Genomic DNA, 20233 nt, shown 5'->3' with positions numbered 1-20233 from the left:
TTAATGAAACTTGGTCAGAATGTTAACCTTAATAAAATCTTGGACGAGTTCGGCAGCGGGTCATCTGGGGTCAAAAACTAGGTCACCAGGTCAAATAAAAGGAAAAGCTTGTTAACACTCTAGAGGTCACAATTTTGGCCCAATCTTAATGAAACTTGGTCAGAATGTTATTCTTAATAAAATCTTGTATGAGTTTGATATTGGGTCATCTAGGGTCAAAATCTAGGTCACCAGGTCAAATCAAAGGAAAAGCTTGTTAACGAGCTAGAGGTCCAATTTTGGCCCAATCGTAATGAAACTTGGTCAGAATTTTACCCTCAATAAAATCTTGGACTGGTTTGATATTGGGTCATCTGGGGTTAAAAACTAGGTCACCAGGTCAAATCGAAGGAAAAGCTTGTTAACATTGTAGAGGTCACATTTATGACTGTATCTTCTTGAAACTTGGTCAGAATGTTAATCTTGATTATCTCAAGGTCCGTTTTGAATCTGGGTCATATAGGGTCAAAAACTAGGTCACTAGGTTAAATCAACGGAAAAGCTAGTTATCACTTTAGAGGCCACATTTATGACCATATCTGAATGAAACTTGGTCAGAATGTTAATCTTGATGATCCATAGGTTAAGTTCTAATCTGGGTCAGGTGGGGTCAAAAACCAGGTCACTAGGTTAAATCAAAGGAAAAGCTTGTTAACACTGTAGCGGCCACATTTATGATCATATCTAAATGAAACTTGGTCAGAATGTTAATCTTGATGATCTATAGGTCAAGTTTAAATCTGGGTCAGGTGGGTTTAAAAACTAGGTAGCAAGGTCAAATCAAAGGGAAAAAGCTTGTTAACACTCTAGAGGCTACATTTATGACTGTATCTTTATGAAACTTAATCAGAATGTTAATCTTGATGATCTTTAGGTCAAGTTTGAATCTAGGTCATGTGGGGGCAAAAACTAGGTCACTGGGTCAAATCAGAGGAAAAGCTAGTTAAAACTTTATAGGCTACATTTATGACCATATCTTAAAGAAACTTGGTTAGAATGTTTATCTTGATGATCTTTAGGTCAGTATGTCAGGTGAGCGATACAGGGCCTTCATGGCCCTCTTGTTCATGAATTATGCCCCTTTTTAAATGAAATTTTGGGTTAAAAGTTTTGCTGCACTTTCACTCAATCCCAGTTATGACTAAATAGATTTGATTCAGACTTGAAAAAATTTCTTCCACATCATCACCCAACTCATATGACTCAAGGTTCATAACTTTGGCCCAATTTTTTCATGAATTATGGCCCTTTCTTCATAGAATTTCTGGTTAAAGTTTTGGTGCACTTTCACTCTATCTTTATTACTGAATGGATGAGATGGCACAAGGACCATAACTCCTGCACCAATTTTTCATTAATTATTCCTCCTTCTGACTAAGAATTTCACTCACTCTAGCTCAATTATTATTAAATGGATTTGATTCAATCTTAAAACAGTTGTTCCACCTCATAATAAGACGATGTGTCATGCAGAACTTTCAGACCTCTAGCTCAAAGGTCAAGTCACACTTGGCAGTCAAATGTAAACATGGCATGAACAGGGTCTGTTTCGTGTCCGGTCCATAACTCTTACATCCATGAAGGGATTTTAATATTAATTGGCACAAATGTGCCCCTTGATGAGACGATGTGTCATGCGTAACACCCCTAGCTAAAAGGTCAAAGTCACAATTGGAGATCAAATGTCAAAAGGGCTTTTTTTCCTGTCCAGTCTGTAACTCTCCCATCCATGAAGGGATTGTAATATCAATTGGCACAATTGTGCCTCATAATAAGACAATGTGTCATGCACAACTTTCAGGCCCCTAGCTCAAAGGTCAAGGTCACCCTTAGCAGTCAGATGTTAACATGGCATGAACAGGGTCTGTTTCCTGTCGGGTCCATAATTCTGTCATTCATTAAGGGATTTCAATATGACTTGGCACAGATGTTTCCCATGATGAGACAACATGTTGTGCTTAAAACCCGGACTCCTAGCTCATAGGTCAAGGTCACAATTGGAGGCCAAAGGTCAATAGGGTTTTTTTCCTGTCCGGTCCAGTACTCTGTCATCCATCAAGGGATTACAATATTACTTGGCATAAATGTTCCCCATGATGAGACGACGTGTCATGCGCAAAACCCAGAACCCAAGTTAAAAGGTCAAGGTCATGCTTTGAGATCAAAGGTCAATAGGATTTTTTTTCCTGTTCGGTCTATAACTTTGTTATGCAAAACAGGATTTAAATATCAATTGGCACAAACATTCCCTTGGATGAGACGGCGTGTTGTGTGCAAAGCCCCGGAATTATGTCGCATTGTTATTACTATAAATAGATTATATTGTAACTTTTCTGTGGTACAACATGCATGGTACATCCAATTTTTAGGTGTATAGTGATCTATCTCTATCTGGTAAAGAGTTTCTTGTGTAGCATGTGTAGTTGTGCACCTGGGGTTTTGCGTCCGGATTCATTCAGTCATGTATGAGTTATGGGCCCTGACTTTGTAAAAATTGGTCATTTTAGTGTTGTGTCGTGTCTAGCTCCAAAAGTATTTGATGTAGAGTCACAAAACTTTACAGGAATGTTGGTCAGCATGTGTAATTGTGCACCTGGGGTTTCCCGTCCGGATTCATTCAGTCGTGTATGAGTTATGGCCCCTGACTTTGTAAAAGATTGATCATTTTAATGTTCTGTTGCATGTAGTTCCAAAAGTATTTGATGTAGAGTCACCAAAATTTACAGTAATGTTGGTCAGCATGTGCAGTTGTGCACCTGGGGTTTCGCGTCCATATTCATTCAGTATTGTAGTAGTTTATGGCCCCTGACCTAGGAAAAACTTTGTGTCCTTTGTCATATAGTGGGGGCATCTGTGTCCCATGGACACATTTCTAGTGTTTTTTTTTTTTATGCCTCCGAAGGGAGGCATATTAGTTTTCAACTGTCCGTCCGTTCGTTCATTAGTTAGTTAGTTAGTTCGTTAGTCACAACATTAACTTTTTGCATGAAGGCACTTTACTCGCGAACCACTGCACCCAGGACCTTTGAACTTCACATGCTGATAGTACTTATTGAGTATACCACCCCTACTGACTTTGGGGTCACCAGGTCAAAGGTCAAGGTCACAGGGGCAACGTTAACTTTTTGCATGAAGGCACTTTACTCACGAACCATTGCACCCAGGACCTTCAAACTTTATGTGCTGATAGCACTTATTGAGTACACTACCCCTAATGACTTTGGGGTCACCAGGTCAAAGGTCAAGGTCACAGGTGCCAACGTTAACTTTTTGCATGAAGGCACTTTACTCGCGAACCACTGCACCCAGGACCTTCAAACTTCACATGCTGATAGTACTTATTGAGTATACCACCCCTACTGACTTTGGGGTCACCAGGTCAAAGGTCAAGGTCACAGGGGCAACGTTAACTTTTTGCATGAAGGCACTTTACTCACGAACCATTGCACCCAGGACCTTCAAACTTTACGTGCTAATAGCACTTATTGAGTACACTACCCCTAATGACTTTTGGGTCACCAGGTCAAAGGTCAAGGTCACAGGTGCCAACATTAACTTTTTGCATGAAGGCACTTTACTCGCGAACCACTGCACCCAGGACCTTCAAACTTCACATGCTGATAGTACTTGTTGAGTACACCACCCCTACTGACTTTGGGGTCACCAGGTCAAAGGTCAAGGTCACAGGGGCCAACAATAACTTTTTGCATGAAGGCACTTTACTCGCGAACCGCTGCACCCAGGACCTTCAAACTTCACATGGTGATATTACTTATTGAGTACACCACCCCTACTGACTTTGGTGTCACCAGGTCAAAGGTCAAGGTCACAGGGGCCAACATTAACTTTTTGCATGAAGGCACTTTACTCGCGAATCACTTCACCCAGGACCTTCAAACTTTACTTGCTGATAGTACTTTATGAGTACACCAACCCTACTGACTTTGGGGTCACCAGGTCAAAGGTCAAGGTCACAGGGGCCAACGTTAACTTTTTGCATGAAGGCACTTTACATGCGAACCACTTCACCCAGGACCTTCAAACTTCACATGCTGATAGTACTTATTTAGGACACCACCCCTACTGACTTTGGGGTCACCAGGTCAAAGGTCAAGGTGCTGTGGGGGCATTTGTCACCATTAGTGACAGCTCTTGTTTTAGGGTTAATTTCACTTTGTTGTTACTATAAATAACTTTTATGATAACTTTTTGTATAATTGGCCAAAAAAATAGCTATTTTGACCTTGTCTGCACAATAGCAGTTTCATTTATGATTTGAATTGAATTAAACTTGCACAAAACTTGTGTCACCATAAGATCTCGGTTCCGTTCTTAAACTGGTCAGATCCCATTATGGGTTCCAGAGTTATGGCCCCTGAAAGGGCCAAAATTAGCTATTTTGACCTTGTCTGCACAATAGCAGCTTCTTTTATGATTTTATTTTAACCAAACTTGCACACAACTTGTATCACCATAAGATCTGGGTTCCTTTCTTGAACTGGCCACATTCCGTTTGGGTTGAAGAGTTATTGCCACTGATGGGGCCATAATTAGCTGTTTTGACCTTGTCTGCACAATAGCAGCTTTATTTGTGATTTGATTTTAACCAAACTTGCACACAACTTGTGTCACCATAAGATCTTGATTCTTTTTTATACGCCCGAAGGGACGTATTATGTTATCGCCTCGTTGTCCATCTGTCTGTCTGTCTGTTGGTTAGCAATTTCCCTTCCACTCTGTAACTCTTGAACCCCTTGAAGGATTGACACAAATGTTCACCTCATCGAAACAACTGAGTGCATGTTTTGGATGGCTCACTTCAAGGTCAAGGTCACACTTAGTGGTCAAGTGGTCAAAGGTCATGACTTTGTTTTGTGTATATTTTTCTCTGCATTGCAGTGCTCTTGTTTTTATTTGGAAGATCCTTCTTTTGTTCACTTACAATAATTTTTTTTAATCACTTCCCTTTTATGTCACTATAAATAGCTTATTTAGGAACTTTTATTATGGTCATAGGGAAAACCCGAGACCCCTTTTCTGTGGTACAACATGGATGGTACCTCCAATATTTAGGTGTATTTTGACATATCTGTACCTTGTAAGAATTTTTTTTTCTTTTTGGTTAAATTTTTTCCTGTTGTTGTTTCTGTCCTTCGGACTTTGATATTTTTTCGGAGGAGTTAGATTTCCCTTTGTTGTTACAAAATTTTTATCTGGGTCATGTGGGGTCAGAAACTAGGTCATCAGGTGAAATCAAAGAGCAAGTAGGGGGCACATTTTTTATTCTATCTTCATAAATTTTGGTCAGAGTGTTTGTTATGTTGAAGTCTTGGACAAGATCTTATCTAAGTCACATGGGGTAGAAAATAGGTCAGTAGGTCAAATCAAAGAAAATGCTTGTTTACACTCAAGAGGCCGTGTATTTTGGTCCAATCTTACTGAAAATTGGTCATAATATTTGTGTAATCACTAGGTAAAACATGTTTATACTGTTATGGTGTGTAACACAGGTGAGTTACCAAAGGCCATCTTTGCCTTCTTGTTTAGTTAGATTTTTAGATGTAAGATGGTATCTTAGTACCCACTAAAGGAAATGGATTATAACTTTACACACTTGTCCTCTGTTACGAGCTGATAAGCACTGTGCAGGTTCCATAACCCTGTTTTGCATTTTTACAACTCTGATTGAATTTTGACAGAATTATGCCCCTTTTTAACTTAGAATTTCTCTATTAAAGTTTTTGACTAGAAACTTAAAATAGTTATTTACTATCAAAATCTACACCAGGGACAATTCCCATTACTTTGATTTTGACAGATTTATGTCTTTTTTTAACTTAGAATTTTTTTTTCACTGGCAAAGCTCTAATTCAGAGTCAAGTACTGAGAAAAGTTGAGCGCAATGTCTTACAGATAGCTATTGTTAACTTTTGTATTCATTCAATTGACAAGGCTGTTGAATACTGGAACATTTCTGCCCACCAACAGCTCTTGTTAAATGTATTTTGTCCCCTTTTACTTCGAATTAAGGTTAATTCAGGGTTCCCACGGTCAGGGAAAAGTCAGGGAAAAACATATTTTTTTCAAGGTCAGGGAAAAGTCAGGGAATTTTGTAATTGGTCAGGGAAATTTGGAAATTGGGTAGAAGTCAGGGAAAGGTCAGGGAAATTCGGAATTACAGGTGGAGGGTTTAGGAATCAATTTGTAAAAAGCAGAAAGAATGTAATAAAAGGCTATGGCAGTTTCTTAAATTTTAATTTAAACCTATCAGTTTTGCAAATATCTTAGTTAGCACTATAAAATTATTCTGTATTTGATATCCAATTATTATAGTCTATCTATAAGACTGTTTAACAAAACTAGTGTAGAAATTTAACAGAAAAAATAAGACTGTAGAACATAATTTTGTTAAGCAAGCTTATATCCCTTCTGTTTGCTTCGAACAGTGCCATGTTTTACAAATGCTATGAAATGTGTAGTCCTGCATAGTTGAAAAGTTACTACATCGTAAAATGTACTGACATAAAAGCCGTAACAGTTACTGTTACTTTCTGTCAGTTATGCTTGCATGGAAATTTGACTAAGGAATGCTGAGGAAAGTTCTTTCCAGTTGGAATAGTAACTCAGCATTACAATTCTTAGCTCATCTGATCTTTTGAGAAAAAAAAAGATAAGTTATTATCATCACTTGACCTGCATTAGTGTTGGCGTCAGCATTGCCTGGTTAAGTTTTATGTTTAGGTCAGCTTTTCTCCTAAACTATTAAAGCTATTGTGTTAAAACTTGCAACACTTGTTCACCATCAAAAGTTGACATGTACAACAAGAAACATAACTCCATCCTGCTTTTTGCAAGAATTATGGTCCCTTTTGGACTTTAAAATATCAGATTTCTTGGTTATGTTTTGCATTTAGGTTTTCTCCTTAATGGACAAAGCTATTGCTTTAAAACTTGAAGCATTTATTCGCCATTAAAAGCTGACTCTGCACAGTAAGTACCATAACTCTACATTGCTTTTTGAAAGAATTATGGCCCCTTTTGGACTTAGAAAATCATTGGTAGAGACAAAAAAATCAGATGATTGTCTGTACCCACAAGGCAGTGCTCTTGTTAATCATATTAAATGATGATATGTTTACATATTGCAGTTGCAGCAGTTTAGTTAATTTCAGGTTTTATTTTTAGTGAAAGTATTATTTATTCCATACTACTAAGTTCAGAAATTTTTAACTTTAGAAAATAAACTGGCATGTCTAATTGAATTCATGTCTGATCTTATATTATTATTTTTACAATGCAAACTGAACTACACAGTAATATAAAACAAAACAAATAACTTCCACATATATTGCAGCATACATGACTGTGTTATTAAGTCTGCAAAGGGCCTACCATTTTAGTAAAAAAATGCTATTTTCTATAAAAATTATGTATGAATAAGTGCAATTATTCACAGAATGTTATACATTCGTTTGAACTTATCTGGTAGTAAAACCCAAAACATGGTCATAGGTAGTCTTTCAGCGAATAATATGGACTTTTTTGCCTGTTGCATCTCATTACAATACTATAGTGGTTTGTTTAACTGGAACAAACTTTATTTACACCATTGTATCATTATAACAAAAAAGGTGACAAAATTTAGCTGATACAGAGAATTGACGCCAGTATTTATAAATCTTTGCCCAGCTAAACTTGTGAACACGGAGCGTTTTGGTCAGGGAAAAGTCAGTGAAAAGTCAGGGAATTTTATATTCTCTGCTTTGTGGGAACCCTGTTAATTTTGATGCATTTTCACTATATTATAGTAATTACTAAATGGATTTGATTAAAACTTGAAGTAGTTGTTCCACAACATCACCCACACCATATGGCAAAGGTGCGTAACTCTTGCACCAATATTTTATGAATTAATGACTGTTACATTGCTAATTTTGTATAGTCTGAAAACATATTGTAAATTTACTTACTACTGTATACCTTTATTCTACAGCTAACCAATGCTAATCATGTGACGCTTGTTGAGAGTGCATGTAAATTCAGCAGACTGTTGGTAAAGGACCAAAAACAAAGAACAGAAAACAAGGAAGGAAGGTAAAATAATTCAAAAAAAGAATGTTTAAATAGAGTTTTGCTTTGTTTCAACTTGTATTTGTTGCTTTTTCTAGATTTTCTTCAGAGTGATTTGGCGATAAGTAATTTTTTTCTGATAAAGCACAGTGGTCATGTTGTGTTATGCTTAAACCAGTTTTCTGTAAACTTGTAAATAATCAATTCCGAGTTATGGTTCTTGCATATTGCATTTCTTCTCATTGCCATCTGTCAATATATTCAGTGTAATTTGAGTTCTGTTTAGTTCATTAAAATTGCCATCACACAAAGGGGAGATGAAACTGTACATATCCTAAAATTCAGTTATGGTTCAAGGTCTTTGCACATCATTCTATTTGTCACATACGAAGGTATGGTTTTACTGTTTTAATATTTCAATGTACAAGTAGTAGTTTATGTAGGCTATATATTTTGAAGATTGTCAAGAAATTTAATACATGAAAAGGTTTGGCTTACTATTAATATTGATACATTTGGATGTGGTAACCATTAAAAGGGCCATAACTCAATTATTTTTACACAGCACATGTATATGCTGATTATATGCTCAAGATTGTTGGTAAATAAGTTTTGATTTGTTTGGGTCAGATCATTCGAAAACTATGAAATGGGTTATCTGGAAAGCAAATTGCAAAATTTTAATTTGCCAGAGAAATGAACCAGTATCCTCACAATAAATTAATTGGGGAAAACATATCAGTGCTTTAAACCAGTGTACTTTCAATAGTCGTTGTCTTGTTTTGCAATGGATCTGAACCATTGTACTCTGAAATATTAATTTTGGAAAAACATTTGAATGTTATGGACAAATATCTTAATAGATTTAGATGTTATTTTGATTTGCACTAGATCTGAAGTAGTATCCTCCAAAACTTAATTTGGAAAATCACATCAGGTCTAAACAAGTACTCTCTCAGTATTCAACTTGGTTTACAATAATTTGAACCAGCATCCTCTAAAAGTTAATTGAGAAAACCATGTCATGTCTCAACCACTCTTCTGTCAGTCAACTTGGTTTACAATAGATGTGAACCAGTATACTTTAAAAGTTAATTGGGGAAAACCATGCCAGGTCTTACCCAATGTCCTCTCAAAATTCAAGATGGTTTACACTATATTTGAACAAGTATCCTCTAAAAGTTAATTGGGAAAACATATCAGGTCTAAACCAGTATGCTCTCAATAGTCAACTTGGTTTACAATAGATTTGTACCAGTATCCTCTAAAAGTTAATTGGGAAAACCATGTCGGGTCTTAACCACTATTCTCTCATTAGACAACTTGGTTTGCAATAGATTTGAACCAGTATGCTTTAAACTTTAATTGGGAAAACCATGTCAGGTCTTAACCAATGTCCTCTCAATAGTCAAGTTGGTTTACACTATACATTGTATTTGCTAAGTTTATTGGGAAAAGTATGTCAGGCTCGGAGCCAATCAATATCACTATTGAAATCATTTACTTGCATGGTAGGGCTCTGAACAAGTTAATTTCCTTTGAACAACATTGTCTTAACTGGGAACAGATTTTGGGGTTCCAAATCTAAAAAGCCATTGTCATAATTTGAAGATTGATTGACTCTCTGCAACCAGAATCCTGTTTTGGCATTAATCTTTCTGTATTAAATCTAAATAACTAGACTTTGCGAATTGGTTACACTTTATAGCACATTTAAACCTAATTATATTGCTCCTATTCTGTTTAGCTTAAATAAAAATAATATTTTGTAAAAAAATTCAACAACTTAGTAAAATTGGAGGCAGGTTTTTTTGCATAATATAGTCTGCTGTTACATTATCTTTTTATGGTTTCACAATTTTCTAAGTTCATTATACTACAGTTTTGACCTGGGACTTTATGTTCTTCCTACCCTTTGCATCCTTCCCTTGCACTGTTCTCCTGCATTGTTCAGCATCCCAGCATGCACCTAGCACTATGCTTGCCACTTCCTCATAAAGTTTCAAGTCAAATTTAGTATAATGTACCATCAAATTTTGACTATTTTCATGTTCTCATATAATCACACTGTTAGTATCTCCAAAACATCTAGTGTAATTTAAATGAAATATTCAGCATGATGTTATGTTATGGAAAACAGTCAGTCTGAGGTTAGTACATCAAATATCAAGGTCACCAGTATTACACATTAAAAGGACTGTAATACTTATTTTGTGTCTCAGCTATATTTAAACTTTTAAAGTATTCAATGGATTCCAATGAAACTTTTATCAAAAGTTAAGCATAATGAGAAGATATGTTGAGAGTCAATTATGTCCCTAAAAAAATTAGGTCACAGACAATGGCACTTTTCCTCCAGATTGTTCATTCAGAAATAACTTTTAAGATTTCAAGGGATTTCAACGAATCATTATCACATGGTCCAGTTTTGAAAATCCTGGTTACCAAGTTTGGGCTGACAAGCATGGTCAATCTGGGTTGTAGTTAAAATTGATATTTATTCAATAAACTTATGTTTAGCCCTAGCTTGGGATAGTATTGAGGCAGTTGGGGTCACTGTATACAGTTTTCTGCTAGTTGTGGTAATTGAATTTGGTTAAAACAGCGGGGCTAGGTTAACTGCATCAAATGGGGTTTCAGGTCAATAATTTAGTTGTCACCAAACATGGTGTGTAGCAAGTTTGAAATTATGGATTAGATATTGCAATGAAACTTGATAGAAAGCTTTTGAAGAGAAAAAGCTTAAGACTGGGGGTCATGCCAAATGAAGTCAAGGTCACCGTTACTTAAAACAGCATATTGTCACCAAACTTAGTGTATAGCAAGTTAATAAGCTTATACAGTTTGTATTAAAGGCTACTGGAGTCAGGTCACTGGTACTAAGAGTAGAAAACAGTTTCTGGTCAATAATACCCAAGATAAACTGGCAAAGAGGTACTGGTTAAACATTATGAATAAACCAAAGTGTCAGAATCATTTACTTTTGGCTACAAGTTACAAGCATATCATTTAAAAGGGACTGGATTCTTCATATAACATGTAAGGGCTCTAGTGGTATCAGAGTATTAAATACTTTTTGTCAAATTTCTTTACATACATTATTACATCAGTAGCAGGGAAGCGCTTCCAATTCAGGTTTAAATTGCATTTAGTGACAATATCATTCATTTCGGAGGCATTTCTAATCTTTCAACTGCTTTTATAGCTGGTATGGGGAAATTGTAAAGAAACATGTGTATGTTAGATAATGTATTTTTTGTTATCAATATTAGATGGTTAGCTAGAAAATCAATACACTTTTGACCAAGATGCCACCAATCTTTCAAAAAACACTGAAAAAAATAATTGACAAGGGAAATAGGTGGAATGGCTGCTGGTTCATGTAACTGCATTTAAAGACACCATTCTTTTCTAGGTCAATATGTGAACTGTATTACAGGTCATTTTTCAGCTGATAAACACAATTTAAAAAAGTCACATTTCTCCTGAATTGAGTCAAACATTCTTATGGTGTTGATCATCTTTCAAAAATACTTGCAGCTGGTTATAATAGCTTGCTATGGATTAATGTCAGAACAGATAGTGTCAAACAATTTTGATGTGAAGCTTAGCTGTTTGGAATATCATAGGACTGGGTTAAGAAATATTGGCTACTGTCAGACTAATATTGAACTACTGTATTTCAGGATTTAGAGATGGTCTGTTTACCATTGGCCTGCCAACCCTATTTACCACATACAAATGTATCCTATATTTATTCAAGATAGTTTTCATACAAGTTAGAAAAAATCTGTCATCTACTTATTATACCTTTACTGTTTCTATAGATATTCAGAGTATTAGCTAAAATTTAGATGTATACATTTTACGCAAGGGGAGTAAGGAAGTATTTTAAGCTTATTTAGAACTACTTTTTTTGAAGGATTTATTTCAAACATTGCGTGATTTGAATTTGTATGTATGTGACTTTTCTAGATACTTTTTGATTAAAGATAATAAAAATTGTACTTACTTTCTTATGTTTTATTTATGATTCAAGCATTATATAGAATTCAAGCATTATTTGTAAGGCATTCCTTCAGAAACTAAGGTTTATATAACAGTTTTGATAGAGCATTTCTGTCTTTGCGGTGAAAGTGTTTGTTTGAAAATCTATGAAAATTAAAATCTTAACATCTTTTGAAACTGAAAATGCATTGAGCAAAATTATAGCCGAGTCCACACTGACATAAGCAAAGCAAATGTTCAGGTCTTCACTTCCCTCAATGTTACATCTTAGTCTGCTCACTTCAGCAATATTTATCAGTGTGGTTTAATTTGTACTATGAAATAGAGACCAACATTTCACTAATTTTTGCTTGTAAATTTAGAGCTAAAAATAAAAGTATGGCAGGATTGGCTTTGCTCATAAACTTTTGTCATAATGATTGGGGAATGTTTTTCAGTCCTATCAATTCAAGGTCAAGGTCACTACATGTGGTATGGCGAGATCAAAGGCCACACAGGCACCATTTTGTTATGTGTGCTGTTTTTTCTTTTTACCTATTTGAAAATTTTTTCAAGAAGTTGGCACATGGTTTACCAAAGTAAAATGACCTGCAAGACACATCTTTCAGTCATGTTGGTTCAGTATCAAGGTCATATAGTGAGATCAAAGGTCAAATAGGCAGGTTTTCATGTGCATTAGATATCTTTATATAGCTTAGCAAAATTGTTTGCGTTCTGCACCAGTCAAGGTTGTACATTTTGGGGTCAAGTTTACACTTTGAAAGGTCAAGGTAAAGGTCATATAGGCAGTATTTCAGGTCTAATTTGTAGTTTTATGGAAATATTTTCAAATAACTTGGGAGACATGCATATTTCATAAGTTACAGAATTTGCTCTTCAAATTTAATGAAAAGACTTAGTGTATGTGGTGAAAAATCACAGAAAAGGATTGAATTTAGCTTAAACATTATAGGTTGTCTTGATACAAGATAATATTATGATATGAGAATAACCATTTTAGTGCAGATTTAAAATACTTTACAACATAAAGAAAATACATAAGAGGTCAAATTTTGTATCAAACTGCAACAGTTTAAGTCTTTAAAATGAATATATGCAGAAAAATTGGAAAAAAATGTATAAGAACATCCTATGGAAGCCTTCTAGCATACTTGGTATGAATGAGATAAGTTTTGAGAGGTAATAAAATGTGCTATACCTCTCATGCCTCCTTAGCATAAGCTTAAGCACTGGTTACTGTAAGTAATTTTTCATATATTTTGTTGAATTTGAGTGAAATATCTATTGATCACATGAATTATTGACTACTATTTTGAAAAAAGCTCTGCATTTAAAGACTGAAAGATAAGATCAATTTTCTTTATTCTACTCTGTTGCTTTTCTATCAATGCAGCTTGTCCGCTGTGCTTGTATCTGCATTTAGCTAACTTTCCCATCTAACTTCTTTTCCTATCCTATTTCACTATGATACCCACCAAACTAGCTAGCTATCCCATGGTGTTCCCCCATGATGCTACTAGGGTATATGTCTTCAAGCTAACTATAATATCCACAACTGTTATATCCACATAACTCTAGCTAGCTATCCCATGGTGTCCCTCCATGATGCTAATATGGTATATATTTCTTCCTTGTAACTACCATTAGGACCCATATTATATCCATCTAGCTCTCACATGTGCTGCCAGGTTGTATATTTCATCCACCAAGCTAGCTGAAGCTGCTACCGAGAGAGATGCTGCATACTGCCAGCCAGCCCATGTTTCTTCTAGGGAGCATTTACCATTCTTTGCTTCTTATAGCCTATCCTATATATTCCTATAAGCTCATCTATCCTATAGGGTCTTATTGGTAGTATATTTCATTATGGTCTATACATTACATCTAACTAACTCTCCTGTGTGCTACCAGGCTGTATATTTCATCCATCAGGCTAGCCAAAGCTGCTACCTTGTATGGTTGTATACAGCAAGCTAGCTTTCTTTTCTTCTTACAGGCTGTATAACTTCCAGTCTTCTACCTGTTGCTCTTGACCGAAGTCTTTCAGTATTTAGCAACTTCTGATTGTATAATTGTTTAAACTAGAAGATTATAAGTTAATCATTATGGAAATATGGGACCTATCAAGTTAATATTAAAGTAACACTTACAATTTAAACCTACCACAGAAAGTAATTCAAAACAATTAAGCTTGTTTGATTTTTCCATGTTTGATAGGATCCTTTTTTAGTAAATGAAAGAAAGCAAAACTTGAAGCTTTTAAAATCTGCATCATAATGGTTGTTTTCTAAAACTTGTATGAGAGCATTATTTTCAGTTATTTTAATAATGAAACTTTACAAGTGGTTATATTATAGGGTTATAAAAATAGATGATAGCATCAAATCCCATAACTCTGACATTCATTTTAGCCAAATTGCCAAATTATGCCCCCCACCTTTTTTGGACTAAGTAAATCCTGGTTAAAGTTTTGCATTCAACTCTGTAGGTATTTTAAAAATTAGGGTAATATTCCTGATTCAAATAGTAGAGCATTAATGTCTTAGGGACATCTCTTGTTCTTTGATCTCGTGCATACCGGATATTTCTAGGTCATTTCTGATAATTTGCTAGTCAGGACCAGTTTTCTAGAGTAATTGCCCTTGAATAAATCAAAATTGCAAAATTTAAATCTATTAAGAAGAGTATTATAGAAAATATCAATTAATTTGAAGGGTATATATTGCGACTTCTATACTCTTGGTATCTCTGGCATTGTTTGACAAGGTTCACTTAAATGAAGTGTTGGTTGCTATTTCTTTGTATTTGTACTATTCTCAATGGCTGATGTTTAAAAGCAAGCAAGGCATGAACTTGGTTAATGGTGCATTTCATTTAAACAGGGTTCATTAATACTGACTAGGTTACCGGGTTACAAGGCCAAGAAAAAAATCAATAAGATAGAAAGTTGCTGTATCAAGGCTTTAATTGGTAATAGTTTCCTTTCTGAATCAAATTTACTGAAATGAATTATTTTTCTTAAATTCATTGGCATTTGCAATTTCTTTTTGAGGAATAATTTTTTTAGGTAAATTGGAAAAGTCTAAAGTTGATATAATATAGAAAGTTAAGTGGCAAGATGAATGAGATGAATGGATGCAAGAGTTGATCTTAACTTTCTTCAACATTTAATCCTATGGGCAACTTTTTGTAAAGCCAATCAAAATTTTAACTAAAGATATTTGTAATTAGATAATATAAAGTATTTTGTTCAAGTTCAGTAGTAGACAAAATTATTCAAAAACTCACCAAGGTTACATTTCCTAGAATGTTTGTGATAAGGTTTTTGGCAAGATCATTTTTATAAAACCAGAGTTATAGACCTTGAACACAAATTGTTGCAAGACAATAATTGGCAAGATTGATCCAATAACCCATGAGTCATTGGCTCTTGAGTAATGTCTTGATAGTGTAATTTCATATTGTTTTCCTGTCCTATTAATAGGAAACCAAATCAAATTATTTTTTAAAGAAGCAGATACAGAGTGCAGTATATTTACTTTGTCACCAGCTATATACTAGGCCAATCGTAAAAACTTCTACCTATCTTGCAAAAAGCCTGTCAGAAATGGTCAATATACATGCTTGAATATCTTGGGTAAAAAAACAAAAAACAAAAAAACACTTGAAAAATGGTATCGGATAGAAATCCCATGTAAACGCAATAGTAGAGATATTTTCTAACAGTCTAAAGGTCAAAATAGAAACTTGGGTTATTTTTGGAATTGAATTAAATTTATGTTTAACTTCGTCATCTTGTGTTTAAAGTCAATAGGTATTATGTAAAGTGGAAGGTTCAGTTGGAAACTAAACCATTTGAGGTCAAAAACTAGACCACAGAAAAAACCTTGGTTACACTCTAGTTATATTACCTTTTAGATGTGAAGCATGGTCAGGCAATCTAGCACTATTGTGACCCACTTAGGTTTTGTAAATTTAATCAGAAGTTTAAAGCAATTTTGGTGTAAGTTTCAGTTTGAATAATTTTAAACTTGATGTTGCATTAGTTATGGTTTGATAGGGTATGGACTTTTTTTTACTTTTAAGACGGTAGGAGTGAGCTTTTTTCCTTTTATTTTATTTTCTGCCAATCTTCCAGACTGCTGAGGAGATGCAGCTTCAAAAGATTGGCAGAGTTGCATTTTGTTACAGCTGCCAAGGCCTGACAGATCCCTTTACTCTTGATCAAGACATGCTAGCGTGACCATCGAGGACAATCCGGTGCCTATATGTCCGCAAGATTTTTACGTTGGAGTAACTTCTTTTCTACAATTCTGTGCCGGCAGTGTTTAGATGAAAGTTTTTCCTGTGTTTTGAGAGATGGGAATCAGGGATTGTGAGGATTTTAATTTCTTTCAGGTACAAAGCCTGCCAATGACAACTGACTGTATGTGCCGTCCATACATACAGTCGGCAGGATTTTCTTTCAGCGTCAAGACCTGCCTAGGACAACCTTTATGAGGTGGGCAGGATTTCATCTTTTCCAGGTCCAAGGTCTGCCTAAGACTGCAGAGGATACAGAAGCAGCAGAATATTTCTTTCAGGTTTCAAGGCCTTGCAGATCCCTTAACTGTTGATCAAGACTGCTATCGTGACTATCGAGGACCCGGTGCCAATATGTCCGCAAGATAAAAGCGTGTGGGGGTGACTGATCTGCAATCCTTGCCGGCGGGTTGCTAGATGATAGTTGTTCCTTTGTTGAGTGAGACGGAAATCAGGGATTGCAAGGATTTCTTATTCATTTCAGGTCAATACCCTGCCTATGTCTTCTAATGCATGTTTTACTTGGACGGAACATACATTGGGCAGGTTTTGTATTTTTTTCAGGTTCAAGGCCTGCCAGGACCGGGCAGGATTTTCTCTCTTTCAGATTTCTATGAATGTTTGCCATCCTCTATCAGGACTGGCCAGTCTGTCGGAATTGTTCTCATGTAGCTCACTTCTGCAATATTGAATTCTTTCCATATTTAAGCAAACTTAACATAAAATAATTTTGCTTTTTTTTTTTTTCCTGTTTCGGCTTATTTAATTTCAGGCTTGAGTGCAGATACTTTCATTATTTCCATGCATGGAAACTGAAATGATGATGGTCCTTGTGTAGAGATCTAGACACTTTGTTCCCAAGGTGATATGAAATGGTGCGAAGTGCTGTGTATGTCTTCTGCCTTCACTCTACTAAACCACTACTGCATGGATCTTCAGTATCTTCAATTAGTACTGGTAAGTATATCTTCTTTAAATTTACTGTATTCAACAGTTTTCTAAAACGGATTTGTCCATCATTCAATTTGGGCAATACCATTTATTAGTCCCCTACTGGTTGAAAACCAGTTTCAGGGACTATAGGAATGCGCTTTTCCATCTGTCATTCCGTCCATCCGCAATTTCGTGTCCAGTCCATAACACTGTCATCCATGAAGGGATTTTAATATTACTTGCCACAAATGTTCCTCATGATGAGACAACCTGTTATGCGCATACCCCGGACCCTTAGCTTAAAGGTCAAGGTCACAGGTCAAAGGTCAACAGGGCTTTTTTCCTGTCCGGTCCATAACTCTGCCATCCATGAAGGGATTTTAATATTATTTGGCACTAATATACCTCATAATAATAATATCTGTCATGTGTTTACAAATCGGATAGAAATATCCATCCCGAGGGCACCTGTGCAATGGGCGGTAATGAGGCTTGCCGAATTACCGCATATGCGCAGGTGGCCGAGGGACAGATATTTCCATCCAATTCGTAAACACATGACTAATATTTTTTCTTGCATATTGTCTACATGTTAGCATTTTATTCTGGCAGATTATTTTTCTTGCACACCGTATTTTACAAATAACAGGTAGAAGTATTTTCTTTGTAGCACTCTTTCTTATAGTAGAGCACGGGAAATTAACGTCCATAAGCAGATGAGACGTCATGTTGTTTTGCGTAACGCACAATAACAAAGTTCCACTTAAGTTTTATCGTTTGTAGCGTAACGTTATGTTCTTATGGTAAACTAACGTATTTTGAATCAAGAAATATACTATAAGGAACGGAGAGAAACTATCAAGGTACCTGCTTTTTTCGTATTTTTACATAAACAATATATTATCAGTGCATGAACCACTAGTTGTCATTAACAGCACTAGAGTCATCTTGCATGTGGGGTACCAGATGGGTTTTGCCGGCATGGGTAAAATCACCGGAAACGCCAGAGAAATATGCAAGAATAAGATGTGTCATGCACAACTTTCAGACCCCTAGCTCAAAGGCCAAGGTCACACTTGGCAGTCAGATGTTAACATGGCATGAACAGGGTCTGTTTCGTGTCCGGTCCATAACTCTGTCATTCATTAAGGGATTTTAATATCACTTGGCACAAATATTTCCCATGATGAGACAATGTGTCATGCGGAAATCCCCGGACCCTGGCTCAAAGGTCAAGGTCACAATTGGAGGTCAAAGGTCAGCAGGACTTTTTTCCTGTCCTGTTTATAACTTTGTCATGTCAAAAGGATTTGAATATTATTTGGCACAAATGTTCACCACTATGAGACAGGGTGTCTTGCGCAAGAACCTGATCCCTAGGTCAAAGATCAAGGTCACACATAGAGGCCAAAGTTCAGTTACAAGAATGACTGTCTGGAACATTCCTTCTTTTTTCATGGAGGGATTTTGATGTAACTTTCCATTTTGTCTGGAACCAAGGAACCAAGATCTTATGGTTACACAAGTTGTGTGCAAGTTTGGTTAAAATAAAATCATAAATGAAACCACTATCGTGCAGACAAGAAATTGTTGACGCACAAAAATAGCAAATTCTGGCCCTTTAAGGGGCAATAACTCTGAAATGGCCAAAATTAGCTATTTTGACATTGTCTGCACAATGGCAGCTTCATTTATGATTTGAATTTAACTAAACTTGCACACAACTTGTATCACCATAAGATCTTGGTTCCTTTCTTGAACTGGCCAGATTCCTTTATGGGTTCCAGAGTTATGGCCCTGAAACGGCCAGAATTAGCTATTTTGACCTTGTCTGCACAATAGCAGCTTCTTTTATGATTTGAATTTAATCAAACTTGCACAAAACTTGTGTCACCATAAGGTCTCGGTTCCTTTCTTGAACCAACCAGATCCCATAATGGGTTCCAGAGTTATGGCCCCTGAAACGGCCAAAATTAGCTTTTTTGACCTTGTCTGCACAATAGCAGCTTCATTTATGATTTGATTTTAACCAAATTTACACACAACTTGTATCACTACAAGATCTTGGTTCCTTTCTTCAACTGGCCAGATTCCATTATGGGTTCCAGAGTTATGGCCCCTGATAGGGCCAGAATTAGCTATTTTGACCTTGTCTGCACAATTGCAGCTTCATTTATGATTTGATTTTAACCAAATTTACACACAACTTGTATCACCACCAGATCTTGGTTCCTTTCTTCAACTGGCCAGATTCCATTATGGGTTCCAGAGTTATGGCCCCTGATAAGGCCAGAATTAGCTATTTTGACCTTGTCTGCACAATAGCAGCTTCATTTATGATTTGAATTTAATCAGACTTGCACAAAGCTTATGTCACCATAAGGTCTTGGTTCCTTTCTTGAACTGGCCAGATTCCATTATGGGTTCCAGAGTTATGGCCCCTGAAAGGCCCAAAATTAGCTATTTTGACCTTGTCTGCACAATAGCAGCTTCATTTATGATTTGATTTTAACCAAACTTGCACACAACTTGTATCACCATAAGATCTTGATTCCTTTTTATACGCCCGAAGGGACATTTTATGTTATCGCCTTGGGTGTCCGTCTGTATGTCTGTTGGTTAGCAATTTCCCTTCCGCTCTGTAACCCCTTGAAGGATTTCAAAGAAACCTGACACAAATGTTCACCTTATCGAAACGATGTGCAGAGCACATGTTTCGGATGGCTCACTTCAAGGTCAAGGTCATACTTAGGGGTCAAAGGTCATATTACTTTGTTTTGTGTGTATATTGCTCTGCATTTGCGTCGATTGCAGTGCTCTTGTTTTTATTTGGCAGAACCTTCTTTTGTTCACTTACAATAATTTTTTTTAATTACTTCCG

At 36.0% G+C, this 20233-nt stretch overlaps 2 protein-coding genes across 2 annotated transcripts in view; one reads left to right on the top strand and one right to left on the bottom strand.

Moving 5' to 3' along the window:
• Positions 1-17584, top strand: part of LOC123544129 (transformation/transcription domain-associated protein-like) — a 51549-nt gene extending 33965 nt beyond the window's left edge. The window contains exons 5-6 of the mRNA XM_053536574.1: positions 8033-8133; positions 17192-17584. Of these exons, the coding sequence (XP_053392549.1) occupies positions 8033-8133; positions 17192-17240 (150 nt within the window). The 3' untranslated portion in view covers positions 17241-17584. The remainder of the gene's footprint in view (positions 1-8032; positions 8134-17191) is intronic.
• Positions 1-20233, bottom strand: part of LOC128555113 (target of rapamycin complex subunit lst8-like) — a 494046-nt gene that overhangs the window by 343678 nt on the left and 130135 nt on the right. The window lies entirely within an intron of this gene.

This window comes from Mercenaria mercenaria, chromosome 2 (genome assembly GCF_021730395.1).
Source record: "Mercenaria mercenaria strain notata chromosome 2, MADL_Memer_1, whole genome shotgun sequence".
NCBI classification, from domain to species: Eukaryota; Metazoa; Mollusca; class Bivalvia; order Venerida; family Veneridae; genus Mercenaria; species Mercenaria mercenaria.
The sequence above is the reverse complement of the archived record's forward strand: the minus strand, read 5'-3'. Positions and strand labels throughout refer to the sequence as shown.